Source organism: Delphinapterus leucas, chromosome 5 (assembly GCF_059928025.1).
Source record: "Delphinapterus leucas isolate spDelLeu-1000000601 "Yukka" chromosome 5, BTC_Dleu_Yukka2, whole genome shotgun sequence".
Taxonomy (NCBI): domain Eukaryota; kingdom Metazoa; phylum Chordata; class Mammalia; order Artiodactyla; family Monodontidae; genus Delphinapterus; species Delphinapterus leucas.
In genome coordinates, this window is record NC_143133.1 from 117,318,265 (window position 1) to 117,344,669 (window position 26,405).

At 40.6% G+C, this 26,405-nt stretch overlaps 1 protein-coding gene across 7 annotated transcripts in view; it reads right to left on the minus strand.

Annotated features, from left to right (window-relative positions):
- NFKB1 (nuclear factor kappa B subunit 1) overlaps positions 1–26,405 on the minus strand; it is a 121,811-nt gene that overhangs the window by 50,757 nt on the left and 44,649 nt on the right. For all 7 annotated transcript variants that reach the window (XM_022582439.3, XM_022582441.3, XM_089912436.1 and 4 more), the window contains one exon: positions 5,507–5,655. In XM_022582439.3, the coding sequence (XP_022438147.1) occupies positions 5,507–5,655 (149 nt within the window). The remainder of the gene's footprint in view (positions 1–5,506; positions 5,656–26,405) is intronic.

Here is a 26,405-nt window from a genome sequence, read left to right on the forward strand (position 1 = left end):
GGCATGTGGAACTTCCCTGACCAGGGATCGAATCCGTTCCCGCTGCAGTGGAAGCCTGGAGTAGTCTTAACCACTGGACCACCAGGGAAGTCCAACGATTTGGCAGTTTCTTATCAAGATAAACATACTCTTAGCACACATCCCTACAATTCCACTCCTCAGTATTTTCCCAAGCCAGGAAAAATGAAAACTTATGTTCACACAAAAGGTGGCTTTGTTCTGAAAAACTGGAAACAAACCAGATGTCCTTCAACAGGTGGATACTGTGATATATCAACACAATGCAACGATGCAACACTACTTATTAACTAAAAGGAATAAACTCAGCAATCTGGAGGAATCTGAGACAGACTCAGCAATCTGGAGGAATCTGAAATACATTATGCTAAGTGAAACAAGTCAGACCCAAAAAGGCTACATATTGTATGATTGCATTTGCATATCATTCTGGAAAAGGCAAAACTATGGGGGTAGAACAGATCAGAGGTTGCCAGTGCCTAGAGTTGGGGGGGAACCTGACTCCAAAGGGTCACACAGGGATTTTCAGGATGGGGGATGGGGGGAGGGAATAAAACTATTCTACGCCTTAATTGTGGAGATTATATGAGTATTTATCAAAACTCATAGAACTGTACACTTTAAAGGGTGACTGTTACAGTATTAATTTCAAAAATTTTTAGAAAGACAGGTTATCACAGTTAATAATGGGTTAGTAATGGGACCGGGACTACAATCCTGTTTCTTACTCAAAATGCCATATTCTTACACATCAGTGGTTTTCAAAGTATACTCTCCAGACCAGCAGCATCAGCATCACCCAAGAATTTATTAAAATGCAAATTCTTGGGCCTTATCCCAACCCTACTGAATCAGAAACTCTGAGGGTGGGACTCAGCCATCCGTGTTTTAACAAGCCCTCCAGGTGATTCTGATGGCCCCTAAAGTTTGTGAACCACTGCTCTGCACGATGAGACAGGGCAATGAGATCAGAATCTCTAGAAGTAGGGCCTGGCATCCGTATTTTTACAAAGTGACCAAAGGTGACTTTAATTAGCAGCCAGGTTTGAAAACCTCTACACTGTGCCAGATGCTGCCATCATTATGATCGTCTGGGAACTGCCTCTGCCCTTTGGCTAGGTTCAAATCCCCAGGTCCTTGGGTTGGGATTCTAAAGTTCCTCCTCCATCTGGCCTTTCTTCACCTCCAGACTCAAATATTGACTTCACAGCTGGCCTGAGATTTAAAAGCAGCCCTTGACTCACAATACACACCCTAGGTTTGGAAGTTGGATACTTCCAATCTCAGTCCAGACCTTGTCCATTTTCTCCAAACAGCTCCTTTTCTGTGCATTAAGGCTGAACCATATGAAACTGCCAGTAGCTAACTGTTCTTGGATCTACAAAAATAGCAGTTTAATATGATCTGCATTAGTTCATTGAGGGAAGGCTTGCTTCTGTCTTGCATTTTTATATTTCTATATCTACTTCGAGTGCTTACCATTGGTATATGCTGGAAATATTAGTTTAAAAAAAAAGAAAAACTTCACATCTCTCTAAATCGGGGCTGCCAGGAAGCAAGCAGAGGGTGTGGTGATTATTGGTGAGGAAGGTGGCTTAAAGCAAAGTCAAGTAACAGTTTCCATCGAATGCAAATTTCAGAGAACTAAAATGCTGTTGAAACAAATTGCTGATATTCAGGATAGAAAATAAAACACCAAAGATTATTTTTATGAGGACAGGCACGAAGGACTAACTAAATAAGTGAGTAGGAAATAAAAAGTCAAAATTAAAGCTAACTAAAAGAAGTTAAAAGGACAACCCCCTCAAATTAAACCAATCAAACTTACAATCATGACTTAGTTATCTAAAACATGAATAGTTTAATATAGATAAGAAAATATCTTCGAAAATATAAATTAAATTTTACTGAGAACTCATGCTGAGAGTAAAGTGAAGAGAAACGCTCCAAAGAAAGGTCATTCTTTTGGTTTTGATAATTTAGAAGTTATTTATCTTCTCAATGTCATTTTCCATGTACCTTTTTTTTTTTTTCTTTTTGGCCACACCAAGTCCGGCATGCACCATCTTAGCTCCCCAACCAGGGATCGAATGCGTGGCCCCTGCATTGGGAGTGCAGAGTCTTAACCACTGGACCACCAGGGAAGTCCCTCCATTTATCTTTTTTGATGTGTTGGATTGATGCCCAGCTTATGAATTTATACTCTTAACCTAAACTGTATTGAAAACTGCTTATCATGGTTCTGTTTCTAGTATCGACAAGTCTAAGGAATAACTCTGGCTATCTTCCTAAATTTCTCTATATGCTATTCTTACCTACAAGTTAGAACTAAATAAGAATAATCGTTGATATCCTGTAAATACACATGAGGCAAGTTGGCTCATGTTATTTCATAGTATTAGCTAATGTTAGTTCAGTGTAGAATTTGGATGTAAAGGGCCTGGAGGTAGATTCTGTAGCCTAACATTCAGATTTTATAAGGGAAGAAATTAAAGTCCCCAAGAAGTCATGCAAATTGCCCCCAGTCCTACTGTTGTGAGTGACAGAACTGGAAATAGAATTCTGGTTTCCAGACCCCCAGCATGAGACTCTTTCTGCTAAAATGCAACAGGTTCTGGCATTAGAAACTTAAAAAAAAATAAGAGCGACAAATGAAATCATGAAGGAAATACTGCATTTTGGGAAACACTGTATGCAAAAGTTTCTCAGTTAAAAATCAAATTATAAAAGGAGTACCAAGGTTTCATAGAGCACTCTGAATGGGAGAGGCTACTGAGTCTACTGTAACTCTTAGGTGGCATCCTCTTGATTACATTTCTTGGTGAAACTGCATAGTATTAGAAAACCCCACAGAGCTATGACCAGACATCTTGATGATCACATTTACAAGTTTAGATGCTCAAACTGTTGAACGAATGAATTCTTCCAACTACCGAACCCCTCATGCCAGCACTAAAAGAGAGTAACAGATTTCCTCACTTTCCTTGGAGACAAGGAATTTACTTTTACTCCTGCTGCAGGTCCCAAATTAAATAACCATTAGTTCCTCCCCAAATCCTCAAAGACTACTAAGGCAAACCACAGAAACACCAAATTACAGATACCATACTGGAATGTTTATAATAACAAACATTGTTAGTAGGGAAACTTCATGTATAATTTCCTCTGAAGGATATGATTATCACACACATTAAACAGGACCAAAGGGAATATACACTTCGTACTGACAGTAGCCTACTCGAGTAAATCTGCAGAGACACTACGTGATCAATTAGGCCGAAACTCTGACAATTACCCTGCATTTCAAAGCTCTCATAGGTCAGTCAGGAACTGTAAGCGTATTCCAAAACAAACGATGACCAACTGTGACACACAAGAGGAAACAGGCCAGCCTTTCAAGAGGATGTTGAAACAAGGTCATTTAAAGCATAGTTGAATTTTTCAAATCAATTTAGGCTTCTTCCTCCAATCTAGAGGTTTTTTTTTTCTCTGACATCAAAAGAATAAGATTTTAGTGACTTAAAAGAAAGCTCTCTAGGTTTTTCACACTTGAAAATTTTAACAGTCAAACAAAGAAATACCAAGGAACATGAAAGTTCAACCTCCCCAATAACAGCCAACTTGAAACCTGATCAGAATTCAAAGCCTGAAATGTTACCATCAGCTTAATTACAGTTGATTTGAACAATTCCTTTCTTTTGAGTGAATAGTCTAGATTAAATGGGATTTTACTGTAAACTATTTAAACCAGTATGAGGAAGCCCTGAAAGATATTCCTGCAAATTAGACAAATTTAATTAAAAATTTCTTTTGAATTGAATTTATTTCTATAATACTTCATTCATTAAAAATGGCTTGTTTTATCTCTCTGACCAACCCTTAAATGAATATGTCTCTTTGTATTTACATTTCAAGTCGAATGAATGAATGCCAAAACAAATTTATAATCCTTGGTTGTGCACACTTAAAAAAAAAATTGAAGTATGGCTGCTGTACAATATTATATGTTACAGGTGTACAATATAGTGATTCAAAAATTTTAAAGGTTATACTCTTTAGTTATTATAAAATATTGGCTGTATTCCCCACTTGTACAATATATCCTTGTAGCTTATTTTATACCTAGTAGTTTGTACGTCTTAATCCCCTACTCCTATATTGCCCCTCCCCCCTTCCCTCTCTCCCCACTCATTTGTTCTCTATCATCTGTGGATCTGTTTCCTTTTTGTTATACTTACTAGTTTATTTTTTAGATTCCATACATGAGTGATATCATACAGTATTTGTCTTTGTCTGACTTACTTCACTTAGCATAATACCTCCCAGGTCCATCCATGTTGCTGCAAAATTTCATCCTTTTTTATGGCTGAGTAGTATTCTATTGTGTATATGTATATACACACATCTTCATCATATATATATACATATACCACATCTTCTTTATTCATTCATCTGTTGATAGACACTTAGGGTGCTTCCATATTTTGGCAATTATAAATAATGCTGCTATGAACACTGGGGTGCATGTACCTTTTTGAATTAGTGTTTTGGGTTTTTTGGATATATACCCAAGAGTGGAATTGCTGTGTCATATGGTAGTTCTAGTTTTAGTTTTTTGAGAAACCTCCATACTGTTTTCCACAGTGGCTGCACCAATTTACATCCCCACAAACAGTGTTTGAGAGTTCCCTTTTCTCCACACCCTCACCAACATTTGTTCTTTGTGTTCTCTTTGATGACAGCCATTCTGACAGCTGTGAGGTGGCATCTCACTGTGGTATTGATCTGCATCCCTGATACTTAGCGAGATCAAGAATCTTTTCACATGCCTGTTGGCCACCTGCAAGTCCTCTTTGGGGAAGTGTCTAATCAGGTCCTCTGCCCATTTTTTAATCCGGTTGTTTGTTATTTTGATGTTGAGTTGAATGAGCTGTTTGTATGTTTGGGAAATTAAGCCCTTATCATTTCTGTGCACACTTTCTAAGCAACACAGAACTGAAATAATATTTACCTATCCACTTCATGCTCAACATGTTCACACTGTAAATCGAGAATCAATAGTTCATTAAGGGAATCACCAAAGGTATGAAATCATCCATAAAGTGTTGATTTCTGCTATAGCCAGTTTTCTTCTAATTTGTCCTTATCCTTATTTCCAAAAGGAAAATATTGCTAAAAGTGGCACACATGTCTCATAGGTCAAGTGACTGCATAATTTATCATCCAAACTGGGCCACTTCTGAGAGTGAAAGAGGGTACTATAAATAATTAGGCCAGGGCAACAGGTACAAAGTGGGTTGTATCAGGGGAATCCAGACAAGTGGGCACCTTACTCTTTGGAGTCCTCAGAGTCCAAGTGAGAGCTCAAATTTTCATTTTCTGGGGCTCTCTGAGGGTCTTGGAAAGACCCTTAATAAAAAGGGCCTGTTCCCTGGCTGCCATGTTTGATCTGCACCTCCCTTCCACCACATCATACACCCTCACTTACCCGACCACCATGTCCTTGGGTCCAGCAGTTACAGTGCAGATGCCATCCTCACAGTGTTTTCCCACCAGGCTGTGTGCATGCAGGTGGATGTTTTTTCCATTTGTGACCAATTGAACAATAACCTTTGCAGGTCCCACATAGTTGCAGATCTATATAAGAAGCACATTTCAAAGTTAGCACATCTGACTATATTACAACATGGGAAAATGCTTAAGACACGCCAGTTAAGTATAAAAAGTGTGATATAAAATTAAGCATATCTGTACATATACGACCACAGCTCGGTTTTGAAAAATATGTGATGAACAAATGATGAGATGGAAATAAATTAAAATGCTAATGGCGGTTGTTTTGGGTGTGAAAGATATTCCGCAGGAAGCAGACCATTTAAAATACAGCACGTATTGTTAACATTGGAAGGAAGAGCACATCTTGGAGGATGCTGTATCCCCTTGCTACTAACCAAGAACATATTTTCAACTGCACCTTCATTGCATTTTTGGTCATAAAAGCTGGGTAAGAGATCAGTGAGAAGGGTATTGGGGTTGATTGATTGATGGAAACCAAGAAAAGGAAAGAAGTGACCAGAAAGAGTCCGTCCTAACTCTCTGCCATGAGATTAGGCAGGAGAGAGAGTCTTGCCCAGGGACCTGGCTATGAAGCTTGGCCATGGACACCCAAGCCCATGGAATTGGCCTGCAGTGATCTGTTTCTTTAATTCAAATAAGTGTACTACCTAAGTGCAAACCCTTAGATCTGACACCTGTTTAGCTCTTGTTTTAGAAGATTTTTCCATTTAAAGTAACATATTTTTTATTGTTATACCTTTAAAATGATGACAATAGCAATAAAAAGAAAACTGCAAGGAGATAATGACATTTTAAGTAAAGAGAGCTTGGACACCCTTTCTCCTCTAGTTGGTTCTCCAGCCCTCTATAGGAGACCACAGATTCCTTCCTTGAGAAAGCCCCAACACTAAAACCATACTCACAGAAAAGACCAATGGCTTTATTTTTAAACTTCCTGAATATTATAAGTCAGAAACCTGTGATAAATTCAGCCAAATTGTTGGAAATGCACTATATCTCCTCAAAGGGTGGCCGGCTATCCTCGTTTGCCCGGGAATGAGGGGGTTTCCTGGGATGCAGCACTTTCAGGGCTAACCTAACTCCTTAGCTAACCTAACTCCAGGTCACCCTAACTCCTTAGCTCATATTGTCTCTTTTTGAGGAAGTATATGACCTAAATCCAGGACCTCCCAACTATACAATCGTTAGAAATATTTCAATCTGCACAAGCCACCCTTAGCTCAGAAGAAAGAGAAAGTAGATAGAAATCTCATGTAGCGATGGATCCTGGATGGATGTCTTTCTGAGATATACTTGAGGAAGAACCTACGCTTGCCAGTAAAATTGCTTGGAAACAGACAGAATTCCTTTCCACCAATCTACTTCTACTATAAATACCATCAAATGAATTTATATTCCATTGAGGCATGGTTTTGTTAGGATTTTTTTCAGCATGGATTTTTTTCCCCAATCCAATCTCCCACTGTAAGAGTTGAGGAAAAGTTGATCAGAGCTGGGATTATTCCCCAGAGGCTTTTGCGGGAGAGAAGTTTCCTCTCCTGAACAAAGGACAGACTCCCCTCTGTCCACAGTGTAGCTCCACTGGAAACCTTAGGGCCTCTCCGCCTGAACCCAGGCTCAGAACCGCTGCAAAAGTTTGCTTCCCAACCCACTAACACCCCTTCCCAAGGAGCAGGGCCACCTGCGGGAATGTCCTCCAGGCCTTGCAGAGCAAGCTAATTGCAAAGAATGCTTAGGATTAAATTAGCTTCTGACCACCTCAGAGCACAAATAAATAATTTCTTAAATAGGTTAAGCACTTAAAAAGCCCCCTGGGCATAAAACCAATTATGAACTTAGTGCTTTCCCTTTTATAACAGGTAGAAAGCCTTTACCCTTCAGGGTAGGACAGGGAATGAAAAGTTCTGGGTTTGCTCCAAAGTTGGCTGTTGTCCCTACATACTCCCTGGATTGCTGATGTCAGTTCTGTGTCTTGGTGTCAACATCTGAAATCAGCCTTTGTTATGATGACATATTTCACAGGGACTTCTTCGACAGTAAATAAACAGTGAAAGAGCATGAAATAGACCATGTCATTTCACTTTTAAGTGCACTGAGCATAGGAATGCAACAGTGTAAGGCATGACGAAATGCTTCACTTGGGTGAAATCAGGCAGGCTTTCCACTTAAGCAGGACACCAGAAGGAATCCATCCATTAAAGCCCAATCCCTTTGGATATCTGGACCCTTCAACGTTACCACTATGACGGAATCAGTCACAGGCACTGAAGGAAAGAGGTGGGAGGTCTTCTCAAAAAGTACTCACATCTTTTTCTTGCTATTACTTCATGATCGAAGGGTGGCAAGAATGAGGAACTGGGTAGTCTCTGAGGTAAAGGGCCTGAAAAATGTGCCAATGACTAATGTGCTGTTTGATCCATTTGAAAGAGCTCAAGTCAGCATGGCATCATCTGGTTTTTCACATAGGCCACAGAGCAACGACAGGGAGGCCCCTGGGTTTTGTGGACTTTCCAAAATACTGACTGAAGGAAGAAAGCTGAGGCATGGGGACACACAAAAAAATACTATTTTCTATTTTCAGGCTCTGTGGCTAATGAAGACAGTGGAATTCTACCTTAGGGGAGGGAATACTTCATAAAATGCCACTGTGACTGAGAGCTATTTGCAACTGACTCAGAAATTCATTTGTTCTATGGAGAATCAGATTATTTTTATTCAGCCTCCCTTTTACTTCTTTGCATAGTGGTTCCCTCGAAAATTAAGTTTGTAGAAAGCAACTGTGTCTGCCAGAAAGGGTGGGTTATTTTTTAAAGAGTCTGAGCATAGCAAGCTTTTAATAAACACTATTGGCTTAAATACAAGTTAAGCTATCACTTAGAGCCAAGGAGACAAAGGTGACAATCAGCTACCAAGGGACACAGGAAGAGCATGTACTTGACAGACAGACTAGCTAGGTTTGAAGACAGTTCCACTGTTTACTAGTTCTGTGACCTTGGGCAGTGTTCAGCTCATCTGTAAGATGGGGATAATAACAGGACCTCACAGGTTTGTTATGAGGATTAAATACATTAATGCATGTAAAGTCTTGAAGACCACTGCCCAGTAAATAACAGCAATACACAGTGTTAACCACTATCTTATTACTGTAATACATTCCTCTACCTAGAGACCTTTAAATAATACAACTGCCCTGAGGTGAATGTTTAGAAATTCCGTTTAAAGGCAGGTGGCTGGAATAAATGACCAATTCAGGCCACTTCTATTCCTAGGGTAAGACTTTTTTCCAGAGTGACATATTTATTTTACTGGGCTTTGTTATTTATTTATTTTAGTAATAATTATGTTATTGTAGGAATACCTATCATTCTTGGAGGTGCTCAGGTTTCCTTGGCTTCCTTGATGAAATCAAGCCTTTCTTCCAGGAGCTTTATGACTCAATACCTACTGACGACCACAGGCTAGATCTGCCTTTTGAGTAAGAAACAGAAACCAAGTATCTCAGATAATACCAAACTCTTAGTCAAATCACCTCCTTTTATTTAAAGCAACTAACTCTGTCATGCTCTGGAAAAGTGCATACTGGTTCTTTAAAGCTGATTAAGAGAAGTAACCTAGAATTTTCTAAGAATCAGATTTTGAAAGGTCCACTTTACTTGCTGAGTTAATTTGGACATATCACTTTGGCAGAATGTAGAGTCAACATGAATGTGAGACGTGACACATGAAGTAGTTCTTTTCTGCTGAGCTTTTCCTCATGAAGTGATGATGATGATACCTGAAGAAGAGGAGGGGAAAATCCACACTCTTCAAACAGAAATCTACCCTAACTTTACTTGTGTATCTAACTTTGACCTCTACTGCTAAAGCAGCAGAGGAATGTGGTTAAATTCAAGAGCTCTGACGCCAGGCAGCTGTGCTCAAGCCCCTCTGTTGTCACTTAATAGCTGGGCCAGCAGGGAAGGATGGGTAACATCACTGGACATCAGCTTCTCCACCTTTAAAATGAAAGTAATAATACATTTGCTTTCATAGGATTGTTTTTAAGGATTAAATGAGTTAAGTGCTTGGCACCTAACAGGATTAGCAATCTCAAATATAAACCCTCTCTCCTATGCAGGCTATTACCTCACCGACAACCAAAATGTATCCATTTATTCAGTGAGTACTTATTAAGCCCCTTCTATGTCCCATGCACTGTAGTAGGTCAGGGAATGGAGGGATACACAGCTGAGTAGAAAACAGACATAACTCCTGTTCTTACGGGAATTAAAGAGTAGGACCGATACTACTCAAAAATACCACAAATAAACGTAAGTGCATAACTATGAAGCACTTACACAGGACATGCAGAATAGGGATTTGACCTGGTCAGGAAGTCAGAGAAAGCTCCTTGAGGGAGTAATGAGGACTGAGCTCTCAAAGAAGAGTACGAATGTAACAAGGGACAACGGGGTGGGTAGGGGTTGAGAAGAGTATTGCTGGCAGGGAGAGCAGCACAAACTGAAAGCTCTGTGGTGAGAGTCCGACTCATCGTCTCCTCAGTCGAACTTACTACCACCACTCAGGGTTTCCTTCCCGTGGTTCCTACCACCTGAGGGTGTCCCTTCCTTCTCTTCCCTGTGTAGAACCATCCATTCTTCAAGGGTACAACCTAAATCTGAATCTTCCATGACACTCCCTTCACCACTTTAGCCCACAAAACTCCACCACTGTCCCTTTTTTGGGGAATGTGATAGGAAGAGGGCAGGAAAATTATACAGAGTTCATTGCAGCAAGAAGATGGTAAAACCAACTGGCAACTGAAGGGTTACTGTCTTACCTCTCTTGCTTGTCCAACTCCCAGAGCACATCTAGCTATACTTCCTCACTTTCTGGTTTTTTTTTTTTTTTGCGGTATGCGGGCCTCTCACTGCTGTGGCCTCTCCCGTTGTGGAGCACAGGCTCTGGATGCGCAGGCTCAGCGGCCATGGCTCACGGGCCCAGCCGCTCCGCAGCATGTGGGATCCTCCAAGACCGGGGCATGAACCCGTGTCCCCTGCATCGGCAGGCGGACCCTCAACCACTGTGCCACCAGGGAAGCCCTCACTTTCTGTTTTTATGGAAGGGAAGGGGACTTGTTAACTCGGCCCATCTTCACATCAGCCCTGTGGGATCAGTAGTGCCACCCAATCCCACAGCCAAGGGAAGTGAGGCACATTACGATGAGTCAAACTGCCATCATTCCTGTAACTGGAGTGATTGGGCAGCCCTTTGAACTTGGGTCTGTCCACCTCCAAAGCCCGTTCACATTTTCCAGTACACTGGCTACCACTTGGCTTAATCACTTTTTCTTCTGTATATGTCCAGTGTGCACAGTGTTTCATAGCTCTCCTTTGCCTAGCACAGTGTTCGTGACAGTTATCCCTGAAAAACCTGTTTGTTTGGTTTTGTTGGTGTGTGTTGTGGGGAAGAAGGTCTCAGTGAAAGGTGTGAGGTGGCAGAAGTGCACTTGTCCCCCTGTAAGGCTTCTTTACAAACAAAATCATGCCACAGACATTATTAAACTGTGCATTGATTCTCCTCTGTTACGGTGCAAGTCATATTACAAAATGAAGAAAAAGGAGAAGGAGGAGGACAAGGGAAGGGGGGAGGGAGAGGAGGAGCTGGAGAAGGAAAGAAAAGAACATGATTTTCATAACATACCTCCTCTCAGTGACGCAAAAGAGACTTTACTGTTCTTTATTCTTTATTATTTGTTGAGTACACAGGAAGTACTGAATAACCTTCATCAAGCAAGATAGTACAGAACCATATCTAATAGTTTCTGGCATAGGGTAGGAAGATGCTTGGTAAAGTTAGTTCCTTCTTTTTAAGCCAGCAGACTTCAAGCTGATCCAATCTGGGACCAAATCCCAGCTCTTTCTTCTTCCAGCTCTGTGGGCTTACACAAGATAAATAACCTCTCTGAGCTGCACGCTCTATACCTACAAAATGGGACAATAATGGGACCTCAGAGGGCTGTTGTGAGAACCACACAATGTCTGGCACATGGCATGTACTATGGAAGCACCAGTTTCTTTCCTTCTCTTTTATAAAAAGGGGCTGTTTCCCACCTGGATTTCCCAAAGACCCTGTGAAGCAGACACACTTGGCACTATCATCCCCATTTTGCAGATAAGAAAACAGTTCAGACAGATTAACAAATGACATAACCCAAGGTGAGACAGTCAAGATCCGGAGGATGCTGGAATTCATCCTGAGTCTTCTGAATGTAGGTGCAGTGTTCTTATAAGATGGGATGACATGAAAATATCCTCTTTGGCCCACTCACTGTTGATAACATGGTTGTTTTTCCAGTAGTGCTCCTGGATTTGCGTTGATTCATTCACATTCTTTCGTATTTTTTACTGCCCTACTTATTTGACCAACAGCACATGTGGCTCAGATGTTTGGGATTGGAAGGGCAAACTGGGCCATTAAACACAACAAAATAGACAAAGAGGGCTTCATCAACTATGTAGAGAAGTGGAATAAAATCACTATCTATGTAAAACTCCACTTTGCAAGTGTTGAGTTTTTTGTCATACTTTGACCCCTGGTTTTTGTTTTATTTGAATTGTCAGTTTCATTACATCAAATATAGCCACTTATAAATCATACTTCTTTCAGAAAATCAAGTAACACACTATTGCTAACTCTGGGGACTTGCACCTCAATAGGTGTCATTATCTCATTAATATATTAAAAATAAATGTTTACCCTTTGCATGGCCCAATTGTTCATGGTTACAAAATAATATGTAACTTATGGATGAACTGTGTTGCAAATGTTCATTTATAGGCCAGTTTTTTGGGAACCTGGCTTATAAACCTGGTTTATTCTTTATTTAGTTTTAAAAATAAATTTATTTTAAAAAATAAATTTATTTAAAAAAATAAATTTATTTATTTATTTTTGGCTGCATTGGGTCTTCATTGCTATGCACAGGCTTTCTCTAGTTGCGGTGAGCGGCGGCTACTCTTTGTTGCGGTGCACGGCCTCTTTTTTATTGCGGTGGCTTCTCTTGTTGCAGAGCACGGGTTCTAGGTGCGCGGGCTTCAGCAGTTGTGGCGCGAGGGCTCAGTAGTTGTGGTGCACGGGCTTAGTTGCTCCGCGGCACGTGGGATCTTCCTGGACCAGGGCTTGAACCTGTGTCCCCTGCGTTGGCAGGTGGGTTCTTAACCACTGCGCCGCCAGGGAAGCCCCTAAACCTGGTTTACTCTTAAATAGAAAATAAAACAGTAGTATTCTTTTCTACTGAATTTCTTTTCTACATCTCTTTACCCTCATTGCTGCACTACGTGCATTCTCAAATTCTTTTTTTTGAACAAAGCATAAAATATATAGTATTTAGTCAGACCTTTAAAAGATATCCCCAAACTAACCACTTCTTACCGTCTCTACTGCTACTCCCTGGTTTCAAGCTGCCATGATTAGTTTCCTATGCCTCCCCCACTTCCCCATGGCCTGTTCTCCTAGGTGATCCCATTCAAGTCAGGTCATGCCAAGTGTGGACACTCCTCTACCCAGTCCTCCAAAAGTGAAAGCTGTTGAAGATGAATGAGTCGTCAAGGGGACTCAGTGTAGTGTTCTGGGTATATATGATTACAGTTTTCCATGGTAAGAAGTTAAAAAAAACCCTCAGACCCTCTAATGGCTTTCCATCTTAAAAGCCAAAGTCTTTACAACAGCACACAGGCCCTGGGCCCTCTGACCCCACTTCCTCTTTGATCTTGTTTCTTACTCCTTCTGGAGCCACATCAGCCTCCTTGCCAGCTCAGCTCCTACCTGAGAGCTCCTGCCTGGAACACTCTTTCCCTGGATACCTGCATGTTCTTTTACCTCCCTTCAGGATTTGCAGAAATGCCATTTTCTCAGGGGAGCTTTCATGGGTTACCCTACACCCTATCTAAAATTTTAACACTCTCATCCCTGAATTCCTTGCTGCTTTCCCCTGCTTTTTCTCCCTGCGTTAGTTACCATTTAATATACTACATATCTTACTTATTTTGATTATTGCCTAACTTCCCCATTAGAACAGAGGCTCTGTAAGAGTGGAGACAATGGTTTCTTCCCTGTCATATCCCAAATGCCTGCAATAATGTTTGTTATACTGTGGGCATTCAATAATTAATCCTGTAGCAAATGCATGATTAAATAAGATGACTAAAATGTCAGCTATGGAAGGCGATTTATTAAAATATAAAGAGCTGTGTTAGGTAGGGGATGGAAATTAAGAAATTATATTCTTTCGTTATTTTGTCTTTTCAAAAAAAAAAAAAAGGCTAGATCCTAGTGCAGCCTCTCAATAGGCTATTTAAATTAGAATGCGATTATTTACACCAGAGCAGAACATTAGCGTAAGTTGATTGAAGGGCATCTTGGTGTGGGCTCTATCTGGACCTGCAGTATGGTTAGAGGAATGTAACTGCTGAGGGTCAGGAACTCGGGCAGCTGTGGGAAAGTGAAGGGAAGGTGACTCTTGAATCATCTTGTTGGAAAATCAAGGTAACAGTGCTCCCGAAGTCCAAGACACCCCCTTGGACTTGCCCCTTTCCACCCCAACTGCTGTTACCCATAAGGCATTCTCCTGCTGTACTGAAGAGGCTAGGGACTTGACTCAAAACATTTTCTCTATTCCTTGCCTTACTATTGCCCTCAGGGATCAAGAATTCACATTTCTGGTTCACCCCAGTTTCACAGTCATGTACTCCCCAAATGAGAGGGCCCTTCTTTGATATTCACTCTGGTGACTGACATGAATAACCACTCCACAGGACCTTACCATAAAGCAGTGCAGGCCTACACCTCCAAGATCTCAAACCACTGGGCTCCCTTTCAATAAAGAGCACAGGCTCTGGAGTCAGATGGACCCGGCTCTGAATCCTGGCTCCTCCCATTACTAGCTGTGCCATCCTGGGCAAGTTACTCAGCCTTTCTGATGTGTTTTCTCATCTGTAAAATGTGAATGCAAATACATAATGTCTGAATTTTCACAAGGATTACAGGAGGCAATTTAAACTGTCTAATACAGTGCTTGCTTCATAGCAGGGGCAGAAGAGATGACAGTGATTCTGTTTTGTCTCTTCATGTTTTAAGCAGATATCTGCAGTAGAGATTTCCTCTGACTGTAATGAGAAGGTGAAAATGCATTGCATGCCAGGCTCTTCAACCTCTCTTCTCCTTACTGTCACCCAGGCTCAAAACAACCCCATTACTTTATATATCCGCTGCCAATTCAGAGAAATGTAGCTCTGTTCCCTGTTCTAGGTCCAACCACTCTGTTTTTGCACTTACTGTCAGACTTATTCCAGATCTCCTCAAATTACTCTCCTCCCTCCCTCTCCAAAGGACGCTTCCCCTTTATCCACAAATCATGTACACTCTTCTCCCTTATTCGGAACAACTCTTTCTCTGATAATGATGATAACAACTGTACAGGTTAGCATTTATTGAAACCTATGAGCCGGGCACTACAGTAAGAAATACAGAACCATTCTTTCATTTGATTTTCTCTATAATTCAGTAAGAAACATTCTTAAAAGGCACTTATACCTGCTTGAGTGCCATTCTCTTTTTTTCCTTATCAAGTATGCAAGAAAAGCTCTCATCACCAATGGTGAAACTCCAACTGAATCTGTAGTACCTTTGCAAATTAACTAATCCCTCTATGTCCCAAAGAAATAAGTGCTTCAAGGTCATGACTTACTCCATGTTTCCAAACTGACCAGCCATTTCTTATTCTTCATCCCACTTAACCTCTCTGTAGCCTAGGACGTGTTACGTTCCCTCCTCAAAATGGTCCCCTCCCACTTCACTAGACAGTTCTGCTAAAGCACTCTTCCTCCTCAAAAGAAGTCCTGCCAGAGATCAGTCCTTGGTCTATCTCTAACCATTACCATAATCACTCTCTTGACACTTTTATGCAGTCTCCTGGATTTAATCATCTAGCCCATGCAGGACGACTCCTCAATTAAGTCTCATGTGCTTACCTTCCTTTTAAGAATCTGTAACATTTCCAGCTGCTTGCAGGGCATCTTCCTGTCCATAACTTATAACTCAATTTGCCCACGACTGAAGGCCCATGAATGGCCTTCCTCTGAAACCTACTCCACCTCCTAGTAAGTGAAACCACCACCTTCTAAGCAACTGCACCAAAATTCTCCTATCATCTGGGATTCCTCTGTCGTCCTCTACATGTAACCAATTGCTGAATTAACTGATTCAGCCAGGTGGCACTCCCCAAAATCTCTGGCACCTGTCCCTTCCCTCTATTCTCACTCCCCTAGTTTATCTATCTCAGCCTGAACCAGAGCTTAACTCATGAGGAATCACTGCAATTCTTCCCACTTGGTGTCCCTGTGCTTTTCCCTTCTAATCCCTCAGCAGATTGCTACCAGATTTATATTCCTAAAGCACAATGCTCATTATAGCATATCATTCCTATATTAAAACTTATATAATCTACCCACTTTCTACAAAATGTGGTCTAAATTCCTGAGGCTTGCACGATTTGGCCCTATCATACCTCTCTAGCCTCATTCCCACCTTTCTCTTTCATGTACTCTTCATTCCAGCAGAATTATTCACTTTTCCTATCCAACCTCAGAGATTTCTATTTTTGAGCCTTTGCTGCTGACTTTTCTGCTTGTGCTATTTTCTCTAGTTAGATTCATGCTTTCAAATTGCTACCTCTCAAGATCCAGCCCCAAATGCAATCTCTGCCTCAAAGTCTTCTCTGCCCACCACAACTAGCGGGATCTTTTACCTTAGGGCCATTAGGTCATTCACTCTTTCATTTGAAAAGTACTACTTTATTCTGCAATTCCTACCTGGCAGCTATAGGTGCTGGTTCTACAGTGGTGAATAAAACAAACAATATCATATTTCAATATTTAAGGACATATCTTCGTTCCTCTATTAAACTGACTGGTCTTTGAGGACCAAGGCATTATTTAATTCTTTCTATTTCCCCAACCCCCAGGATGGAACCAGTAGTATTTAATTAAGAGCTGTTCAAAGAACTAATGACTGAATAAATCATTGGCTCCAGGCTACTCTGAGGAAGGAGTGAGCAGCCAAGTAGTTAACAGCTCCCAGGCACTATTAGGCACTATTAGGCTGACAGCAGGGCCCATCAGGCCATCTTGCCTTAAGATCTGTTGAAGGGTTACAGTCACGAGACGTGGTTCATCTCTCGACTATAACTATGAGGGATTACCCTGAGAAGTTTCTGAAAAGTCCTAGCAGAAGGTGAGAGCATGAAGCCAATTAACTTGTGAAATTCTACTGACTCCTTGGCTTGAAATCACATTTAGGAAGACCTAATCCTGGCACCATTTTTATTTCTAAGAGGAGTTTTTGAAGTACTTGTACTCCCTTAGGCTTTTCCACTGAGAAAATAACTTCCATTTACAGACAGACTGGCTGTAGAGGTGCTAAAACATCTTTAATTTTTATAAATTCAATTCTCAGGGAGAACTTAACCCTGACATACAATTTCCCCATGGTGCTGGAGTTTGGCCAAGGTGGAAGGATGGGCGGAAGACAGTCATCAAGGGCTAGTTCCAGATAAAATAGAAGTGAGACTGGGAGGACTAGAAGCGCTGCCTTGGCCGCAAGCCCCATGTAATCTGGAGAGGTGATCGCACATTCATCATCCCAGCTAGACTCTGCCAGGGCAGCTACACAAGGAGGGCTTTCCCCACAAGCATCCCAGAGATGCGCGGGCACCCTCCCACTTGAAAACAGGCCTAACTTCACAGAGTCAGTTTACACTTCTAAATTACTGAAAAATACCCCAGGAGTGTGAAATCAAGACACTTTAACCTACCCCAAGTTGTCATTTATTTTCAAGTGTGATTCCAAGTTTGGAGAAAACAACAGGGATGAGAGCACAGTTTATAGGATTTAAATAAATTGTGCTTAATATAAATGCCTCAACATTCTTAAATTTGTAGAGGAACATTCTCCTGAAGTCTGCACATTTTCAGATAATGTGGGTTAATTTTTAGAGCAGATTTTCAGTGCTCCAGTAAGCGGCCAGAGTTCCAGGTGCCAGTTACTGCTACGATCTTGTGTTAGGCCCCTAATCTCTTTGGGCTTCCGAATTCTTCATGTGTAGAATCACTAGATAACAACTATATGTCTTCCAGCTCTGAAATTCTGTGATTCCTAGTCATATATATATATATATATATATATATATATATATATATATATGACACACAGGACAACACCCCAAAGATCACATTTTCAAACTAAAAAAAAAACAGTTTAAAATCACAGAATTTCTGAGTTGGAAGGATCCTAACAGTAAACTTATTTTTAAAATTGTGAACATTTTAAATACATTTAACACAATTACAAACTGAGAAAACATACAATCAACACTCAAATTACCTGTTGCAATGGGGCTTCTGATAGCATGGAAAATCAAAATTTAGAGACAAAGAAAAACCTTTATGTTAGGCAAAGATTTCAACTTTTCTCATTAAAACTGAAATTGAATAACCAAAGTGTTTATTTTCAGTAAATCCAAGAAGGGTCCTGCCCTGGGTAAGTTAAATCCTGGTAATAAAGAACCAACTTTTCTGGGGATATGTCAAAAATGCTTCCATTATACAAGTAGGGGGGTGGGAGAGAAACATACAAGCAAACCAAAGACAGAATGAAAACTTTTAATCTACGAAGCTTTTTTTTTTTTAATCCTTACAAACTACATAAAAGTAACTAGGAGGATTAGATCCCATGTAAGGTATGACTGAAGTATGTGCAAAATAAAAACTTTAGGTTTTGGATTTATTTGTTCTTTGAAAATAGAAATTATTAATATAAGTTTTAAACATCCTTTTAAAATAGTTTTAAAGTCTCTCAACACATTGTGTTTGATGAAAACCTAATTTGAGATAATTAAGAGTATCTTCTGACTCTGTGATATTCAAATTTACTCGGGATTAAATGTCATTGATTTCTTTCTGTTTAAAGGCATACAATCATCCTCATGATATATTTTTCTGGCTTAGAAAACCCATCCTATCACCTTCACTGAAATCCACTGGTTAGAGAAGTAATTAAATACTTTGGCTTTTAATGACTGAAAGTACTTACAGATATCACTTAATGTAGAATTTAATTTGTACTATAGTAAACACAGCTGCCTGTACAAGAATTTGGACCACTCTGGGAAGAAGACAATTAACTGTTCCTTTCTTCAGAAGGAAAGTACATAAGATAAAGCATTTCAACTATTCTTCTGTGATTTCCTGTGGAAAACCCCTACAAAATTAGGAGAATTAAAAGTGAGTAGAAAGAAATGGGAAATTTTCTTTGTCTGATTTCTTGTTGCCACTTTACTGGTTAATTTACATCCCAGACACTGATAGGGCAAAAGAGAAAACATGATCTAAGTGTCAGACTGAGGTTAACCAACATATTGTACCATCTACATACTATTATGTAAGCAAAAGGAGGAAGGGAGAAACACCAAAATTTCTAACATGGTCTAGGATAACATCAGCCAGTAATCTGGAAAAACAGTAGTACTTTAAACCTGCAAAAAACCCTACAATGTGATAACTTTATACTGTTCAGCCTATACAGACTAAAACAAAGTATTAGAAATAAATCATACACTTTGATGCTTGGATAAAACGTTCTGCAAGCTATTAATTTCTCTTAGTTTTAGGAATTCGCCAGAAAAATTATAACTGCCCTATGACCAAATCTTGATTTTCCCTTATTATGAAGGTACAACTTACTAAGTAAAACATCTTTTTAAAGGCATAAAAAAAAAAAGAATTTACTTATCGCAAAGGATCTTAACACAAGTTACCTTCCCTGCCCTGCAGTCTTCCAGTTTATTTTTTGAACCAGTCCAGTGACAATGAACTTCATCCTGAGGCTATATATCCCATCCTCAGGCAGCTCTGACTCTCAGTGACAACTGAAACCTCTGCCTCCTGGGGCTTCCACTCAGTGCTTTTTATTTCATCTTCTTTTGACGGCAGGACACACCTCACCCTTCTTTCCTATGACAGCCATCCAAATATTTGAAGACAACCAAATTCTCCAGGCTATAAATATTCTCATGCTCAGTGACCCTTTGAGGAAGGTTCGAGTTCTGTCACTATGCTGGTTTGAGCACACACTCAAGTTTCTATTTCTCTACAAACAGGGTGCCCAGCACCGTACACAGGTTTCCTGCTGTGAGAGTAAGACCACCGTCTGCTCTCATATGCTGCTTCTATTATTCTATTCCAACGTGGGATCACCCGTTTGGTGGTCACGTCACACTGTTGGCTCACGTTGAGTCCATTATTAACTAAAGCTTCCAGAGCTCTTTGCATGCATATGCCTCCTACCCTGTACTTGTAGTATTTTGTTTTCTGGATGCATTCAACTCTTTTAAATATCATCGCTTAAGAATTTAGCCCTTGGTTCTGATGCAGATATGGATGTTGAAGTATATTTCTGAATTTTAAAACCCAAAAGTAATACACAAATTTTACATTAAAAAAAGAATTTAGCCCTTTGCCCCAACTTTTCAAAATTAACTTGAACTTAAATTATTTATTATCTATCACTTTATGTCATTGCAAATGTGATACAGCCTCCACTGAAGACACTAATAAAATATATATATATATATATGTATTATTATTTTTTTTTTTTTGCGGGCCTCTCACTGTTGTGGCCTCTCCCGTTGCGGAGCACAGGCTCCAGACACACAGGCTCAGCGGCCATGGCTTACGGGCCCAGCCGCTCCGCGGCACGTGGGGTCTGCCTGGACCGGGGCCCGAACCCGTGTCCCCTGCATCGGCAGGCGGACTCTCAACCACTGCGCCACCAGGGAAGCCCGAGAGTGTTTTTTTTTAAAACAGAGAATATCAACTAACAAAAATAAAAGTAGTAACAGAAACAGAAAATCACAAATTTATAATCATCAACTACTGATCATAATTGATTCAGGACAGAATCATCCATGGAAGCTAAAACCATTGGAAAAAGATGTTAAGGATGGTGGCATGTACCAGGGTAGCAGCAGTGGTGACAAGTGACTAGATTCTGGATAAGTTTTGAAGGCACAGCCAATAGGATGACCCAATGGTTTAGATGTGGGGTATGAGAGAAAGAGAGGAGTTCAGGATAACTCCAAGGTTTCTGGCCTGAGCTGGAAGGATGAAGCTGCCATTTCCTGAGAAAGGGAAGATATTAGGAGGAGCAGATTGGTAGGGAAGATTCGGAATTCAGTTTGTTAAGTCTACCAGACAACCAAATGATGTCAATCAAGCGGCTAAGCCTGGAGCCTAGATTTCAGAGTAGAAGTCTAGGCTAGAGAAAAGAATTTGGAGCCATCAGGATATCTATGCTCTAAGAGGGAGGAAACGGGGAAAGAGAAATTCTTCTGGGTCAAGTTTTAACTAAACACTTTTTAACTAAACAAGCTAACTTTCTATTTAAGTTTCCATTTCTAGTTAAGCTTCTAATTGGTGAGCAACAATCGAGTGCCCAAAGAATGAAAAAGAATTCAGTTTAATTCAGCAGGTATTTTTTGTACATCTCCCAGCAGAAGAATATCATGAAGAGTAAGACATGGTGCCTGTCCTCAAGAAAGAAAGTCTAGAGACAGGGAGACAGGCACATAAGTGGGTAACTGAAATAACATGAGGAACAGTGATAAGCACAGGCAAAGACAGCATGGGCCTATTAAGGAGGGACACTCAGAGGTCAACTTACGCGGTTGGGGAAATGAGGGCAATTCAGAGCAGACTTTCTGAAGGAGTTATTACACTGATAAATATGTCAGAAAACTACATAGGAAATAAATTCTGTGACAAGGAGCTGAAATGACATTCCAAAGAGCTAAAAATAAATTCAGGATAAAACATCCCCACAATTCATAAAGAACATTTATAGAAAAAAACTTCATGGCTATTAAAAGGCAACTTAATGACAAAATACATTTTGTCATTAAGGATCAAGTAGGATTATCAGGGTAGGCTTTTTGAGCTTGTCTTTGACAAAACAAAGTAGCTGGATTCAGATGCTATGAAAGATGGTATGTGTACAAAAGCGGCAGTGAGAAGCTACATATGATCAATGAAATGCCTTACAAAGAATAAGGTAGACACCCAAAGCTGACATTCTCAGAGCACTTACCATGTGCTGGGCACTGCTCTTGACATATACTAACTCATTTGAATCTTCCCAACAACTCTGGGAGGTAGGGACTGTTTTCCTTCCCCTTTTACAGACGCAGAGAGGTGAACCAACTGCTTCAAGGTTAAACAACTAATAAGGAGCAGAGATGGATTTGAACCCAGGGTAATATGCTCTGGAGTCTGCTACTAATTATTTTGCTATATCACTTCCCTAGAGGTCTATAGGCTGCTGAGGAATGTTCATTAAGTTCATGAAGTGAAAAAGGCAAGGGGCAGAGTGTTTTATAGATTAACAGAATATGTGTGTGTGTATAAATGAATATGCTCTATAGTTTATATGTATTTGGATACACATGTGCTTATACACATAAACATACACATTCATAACAGTGCTTCTCTCTGGGGAGGAGGGGGATCTTAGATAGAAGGGAAATTTACTTTTCACTATATATGTCTTTGTATTATTTGCATTTCTATGAATTTCTTTGTCACACTTTTAAATAAATAAAAAACTAGTTCTTACTTTAAAAATAGAACAATGGGAATGGCACACAGGCTAATTAATGAGGGAGTACACAAGATCACACAATTTCAGTAATGAAGGGGGTTGAGAAGTCTTAATTTGCTCATGGGCGGAGAAATTAATGGATATTTGTTATTTCTGCTCCCTCTCTGAATTTTACCAGTACTCATATTTTTCGCTTGGCGATCCACCTCCCCCATTCGGTCTGCATGTCTGAGGTGCAGCTAACCCCACTACCAGCTGCAGGAGTGGAGCCTGGGAATGGCTGTTACCGTAATCACTTTGTCTTCCACTCCCTGTCCCCAGTGTTACACCTCCAGGAATGGGCTGTGAAACAACGCAGACCACTGAGGGCCCAGAACCCTCAATCTGCGACCCCTTTAACCCGTTTCAGCTTCCAGGAAAGCAGACTTGTTGCTGCAGGACTTGGTGCCCTAACAGAGTGAGCCTGAGGCTGCTGCAGGGGCCACCTTCCGGAGCTGAAGACGGGAGCCTACATAAGAGAAGTCAGAGCTGAGAGGCAGAGAGAAGCCAAATGATAGTGTCAGCTCCGAATGCAGTGGAGTTCGAAGCTAGCTAGCTTTTCCTTTGGACTTTTCAGCTTTCTAATCAAATAAGTTCCCATTTTTTGCTTAGTTTTAGTTGGTTTTTCTCTCACTTGACGTGGAAAGATTCCAACAGATAGAGAAACTGAGGCAGAAAAAGCCTATTTCAACCTGGAAAAGTTTGGTGACATACCTAGGGTCTAAGTAATAGTGTCCCAACGCATTGACTGGGACTTGGGTCACCTGATTCGTAGTCAGGTGAGCAGGGGAGGAAAAGGAAAAGAAGGCTGCTGAGATGTGAGGAACAAGACGGAGCAGCAGGGGAAGGAGAGCTGTGACGGCGTGCTAGAGACTCTGTTTCCAATAAAAACCTATTACTATTATGTCATGTTATCTGTCTCTTCTTTAGCTACATCATAATAGTACTAGTGCTCATTTGGGGAAGATAATTCTAGCATCTCCTGCACGTTGACCACTGTACAAATAATTACTGGTTACCTACTATACCATGACCTTTCTGGCCAACCCAATACTACATATTATTCCAGGTGCTGAACATCTACTACCAATAAATTGCTTCATGTAAGGAACTTAGCAGGATCTGAGTAAACCCACTAAGTTGCTAAAGTGGAGACATCTGTCCTATAGAAGTTAAATAGGGCTGTGGTTTAGTGAGCAAAATACCATACTTGAAAGTAAAAGCTGGATTTTACTCGAGATTGTGCAATTTACAGTGGCACACTACTGTATTTAAGGCCCACCATCCACTCATTGGAGAAATGTCACAGGAATTACTTTATGAAATAAATTAGTCAAAATACTGGCAAACTTTCCAACCTGAAAGATTTTCTACTATTCCCTAAGTATATAATAATGATATATAAGAGATGCCATGGATACGTGTCAATATCTTTCCCAGTGCATAATGGGGCTAAAATGGTCATTGTCACAGACTTTCAGAACTGAAAGTTTAATAAGCTTAATACCATAAGCTTATATGCTTATGGTATTAAGCTTATAAGCTTAATACTTTAAGCTTAATACCATAATACAATTATAATGGGTTGAATATTGTCCCCCCAAAATTCATGTCTACCCAGAACCTCAGAATGTGGTCTTACTTGGAAATGGGGTCTTTGCAGATGTAATTAATTAAGATGAAGTCAGACTGGATTATGGTGGGCCCTAAACCCAATGACTGGTGTCTTTATAAGAGAAAGGGAGATTTAGACACAGAAAGGCAGAGGGAAGACAGTCTTTGGAAGACAGAGGCAGAAATTGGAGTGGCACAGCTACAAGCCAAAGAATGTCAAGGACTGCCAGCAACCACCAGAAGGTAGAAAGAGGCAAGGAAGGATTCTTCCCTAGAGCCTTCAGAGGGAGCATGGCCCTGCTGACAACTTGATTTTGGACTTCTAGCTTCCAGGACTGTGAGAGAATAAATTTCTGTTGCTTTAAACAACTTAATTCATGGTAATTTGTTATGGCAGCCCTAGGAAAGTAATACAATACTTGTGCAAATTATATGCATAATGCCTAAAGGAACACAGTTAAGGAGTTTAAAAAGAATTTAATAGATTCCTTTCTGGCCTCTTGCTACCCATAAGATTTTATAAGAAATCATGTGTTACATCTAACAGTAAGCTTTTTTTTTTTTTTTTTTTTGTGGTACGCGGGCCTCTCACTGTTGCAGCCTCTCCCTGTGCTTTTGCGGAGCACAGGCTCCGGACGCACAGGCTCAGCGGCCATGGCTCACGGCCCAGCAGCTCTGCGGCATGCGGGATCCTCCCGGACCGTGGCACGAACCCGTGTCCCCTGCATCGGCAGGCGGACCCTCAACCACTGAGCCACCAGGGAAGCCCTAACAGTAAGCTTTTGACATGGCATGTTTTCCATCTCCTACCTTAATAACCCCAGATAGAAGGAAGGACATGGTGTAAATAGAGTGGAAGCAGTACTAATTAGTGAAGTTGTGCCGAAAATAAATTAGTAGACTGGTGATGCTTTTGTGTAGCTCCATGATTCCATAAACCAATCAATAAAACTGCCATTCAATACTCAAATTAGTGTATTTTGGAATATAAAAATAGAAGCAACTACCATTTTTAAGTGCTTACTGTGTGCCATGCACTGAACAACTCAACTTATATCCTATGAAGCAGGTATTATCTATCTTAACTTTACAAATGAAGAAACTGAGCCTTGGCCAAGTTAAGTAACACTGCCAGTAAGTGGCAAAGCTAGGAATCAACATCATTTCAGCCATGAACTAACTGCCTTCAGAGCCAATGTTTTAAAATCTAAAAGTGTGGTCCACAAGCCACCTGGACCTCACCCTAGACTAGAACCTCTAAGTGCAGAACCAGAAATCTGTAGCTTTATTATCTCCTTCCAGGACTTCAACATAGACCCCTGTTACTCTTTCTCTTGTAACCTGTATCTCACCCTTTCTTTCAAGTTTTCCTTCTCTCTGTGCTACATTCCAGGAAATTACTTCAGATCTATTTTTAAATTTGGTAATTCTTCCGTCTCTAATCTTGATTTTAACTCATTCACTGAGTTAAATCACTTCAGTGATGATATTTTAAATTTGAAATCCTGCTTTTTTTCTTAACATTAGGTCATAAGCATTTTCCATGCTGTACAGTCTTCAGAATTAAACAGTAGCATAATATTCTATTCCATGGTTACACCATGATTTACCTATTCATTCTCCTGTTATATCTTGCCATTATATGACATGAGTCCTTAGAAATTATCAAAGAATTATCACACTAAAAGACCCACTGTGACTTAGCATGTGTGGAGTGGGCCCCTGGCACCTCTGCAGTTAAAATATTCTTGGGTGATTCTGATGCACATCCGTGGTTGAGAACCATCAATTTAAGGAACCCCCAAAGTAGAGACAGACCCTTAATGTTACAATAATTTAACAGTATCCCATGGTGGTTAAGAGTGTGCACTCTTAAATGACACTGCCTGAACTGAAATCTTGGGCTCCATCCCTGAAAGACTGTGAGACCCAGGGTAAGCTTCTTAACTTCTCTGGACTTCGGTTTCCTCATTTATCAAATGAGGATCACAGAACCTATTTCAGTGGGCTGCGATGACTAAATGAGATGATATAAATAAGCACAGCAAGCCATCCTTATAACTGTTCTGTTGGGTGGATGAGGACCTAAAGGTGAGAGGCATTGTGTGGGAAAGTCTGCTTGCACCTTCCAGTCCACCTTCATGAGAGTTCAGAGAGGTGAATGGAGACTAGAGGATTCTGGTCTGGAATCTACCTGGAGGGTGGGGAGAGGAGACTGAGACCGCAGAGTAGTTTACAGCCTCAGCTCTAGATCTGCTGACAAGTGGAAAAACAGCTTGCCTGTGGAGGAGGTGTTGCACCTTTGGAGGCCGTACTACTGAGGCAGGAATAAAGTGGGCTTCAAGCCAGACACTTAAATCTAGCCTCCTGTTTGCAGTTCCTGAGACAAGAGGTAGGTGGGCTCCAGGTTAGGCATTTACAGTCAGCCTCCTGGTTTGCTCTCCGAAATGGAAGCAATGACAGAGACA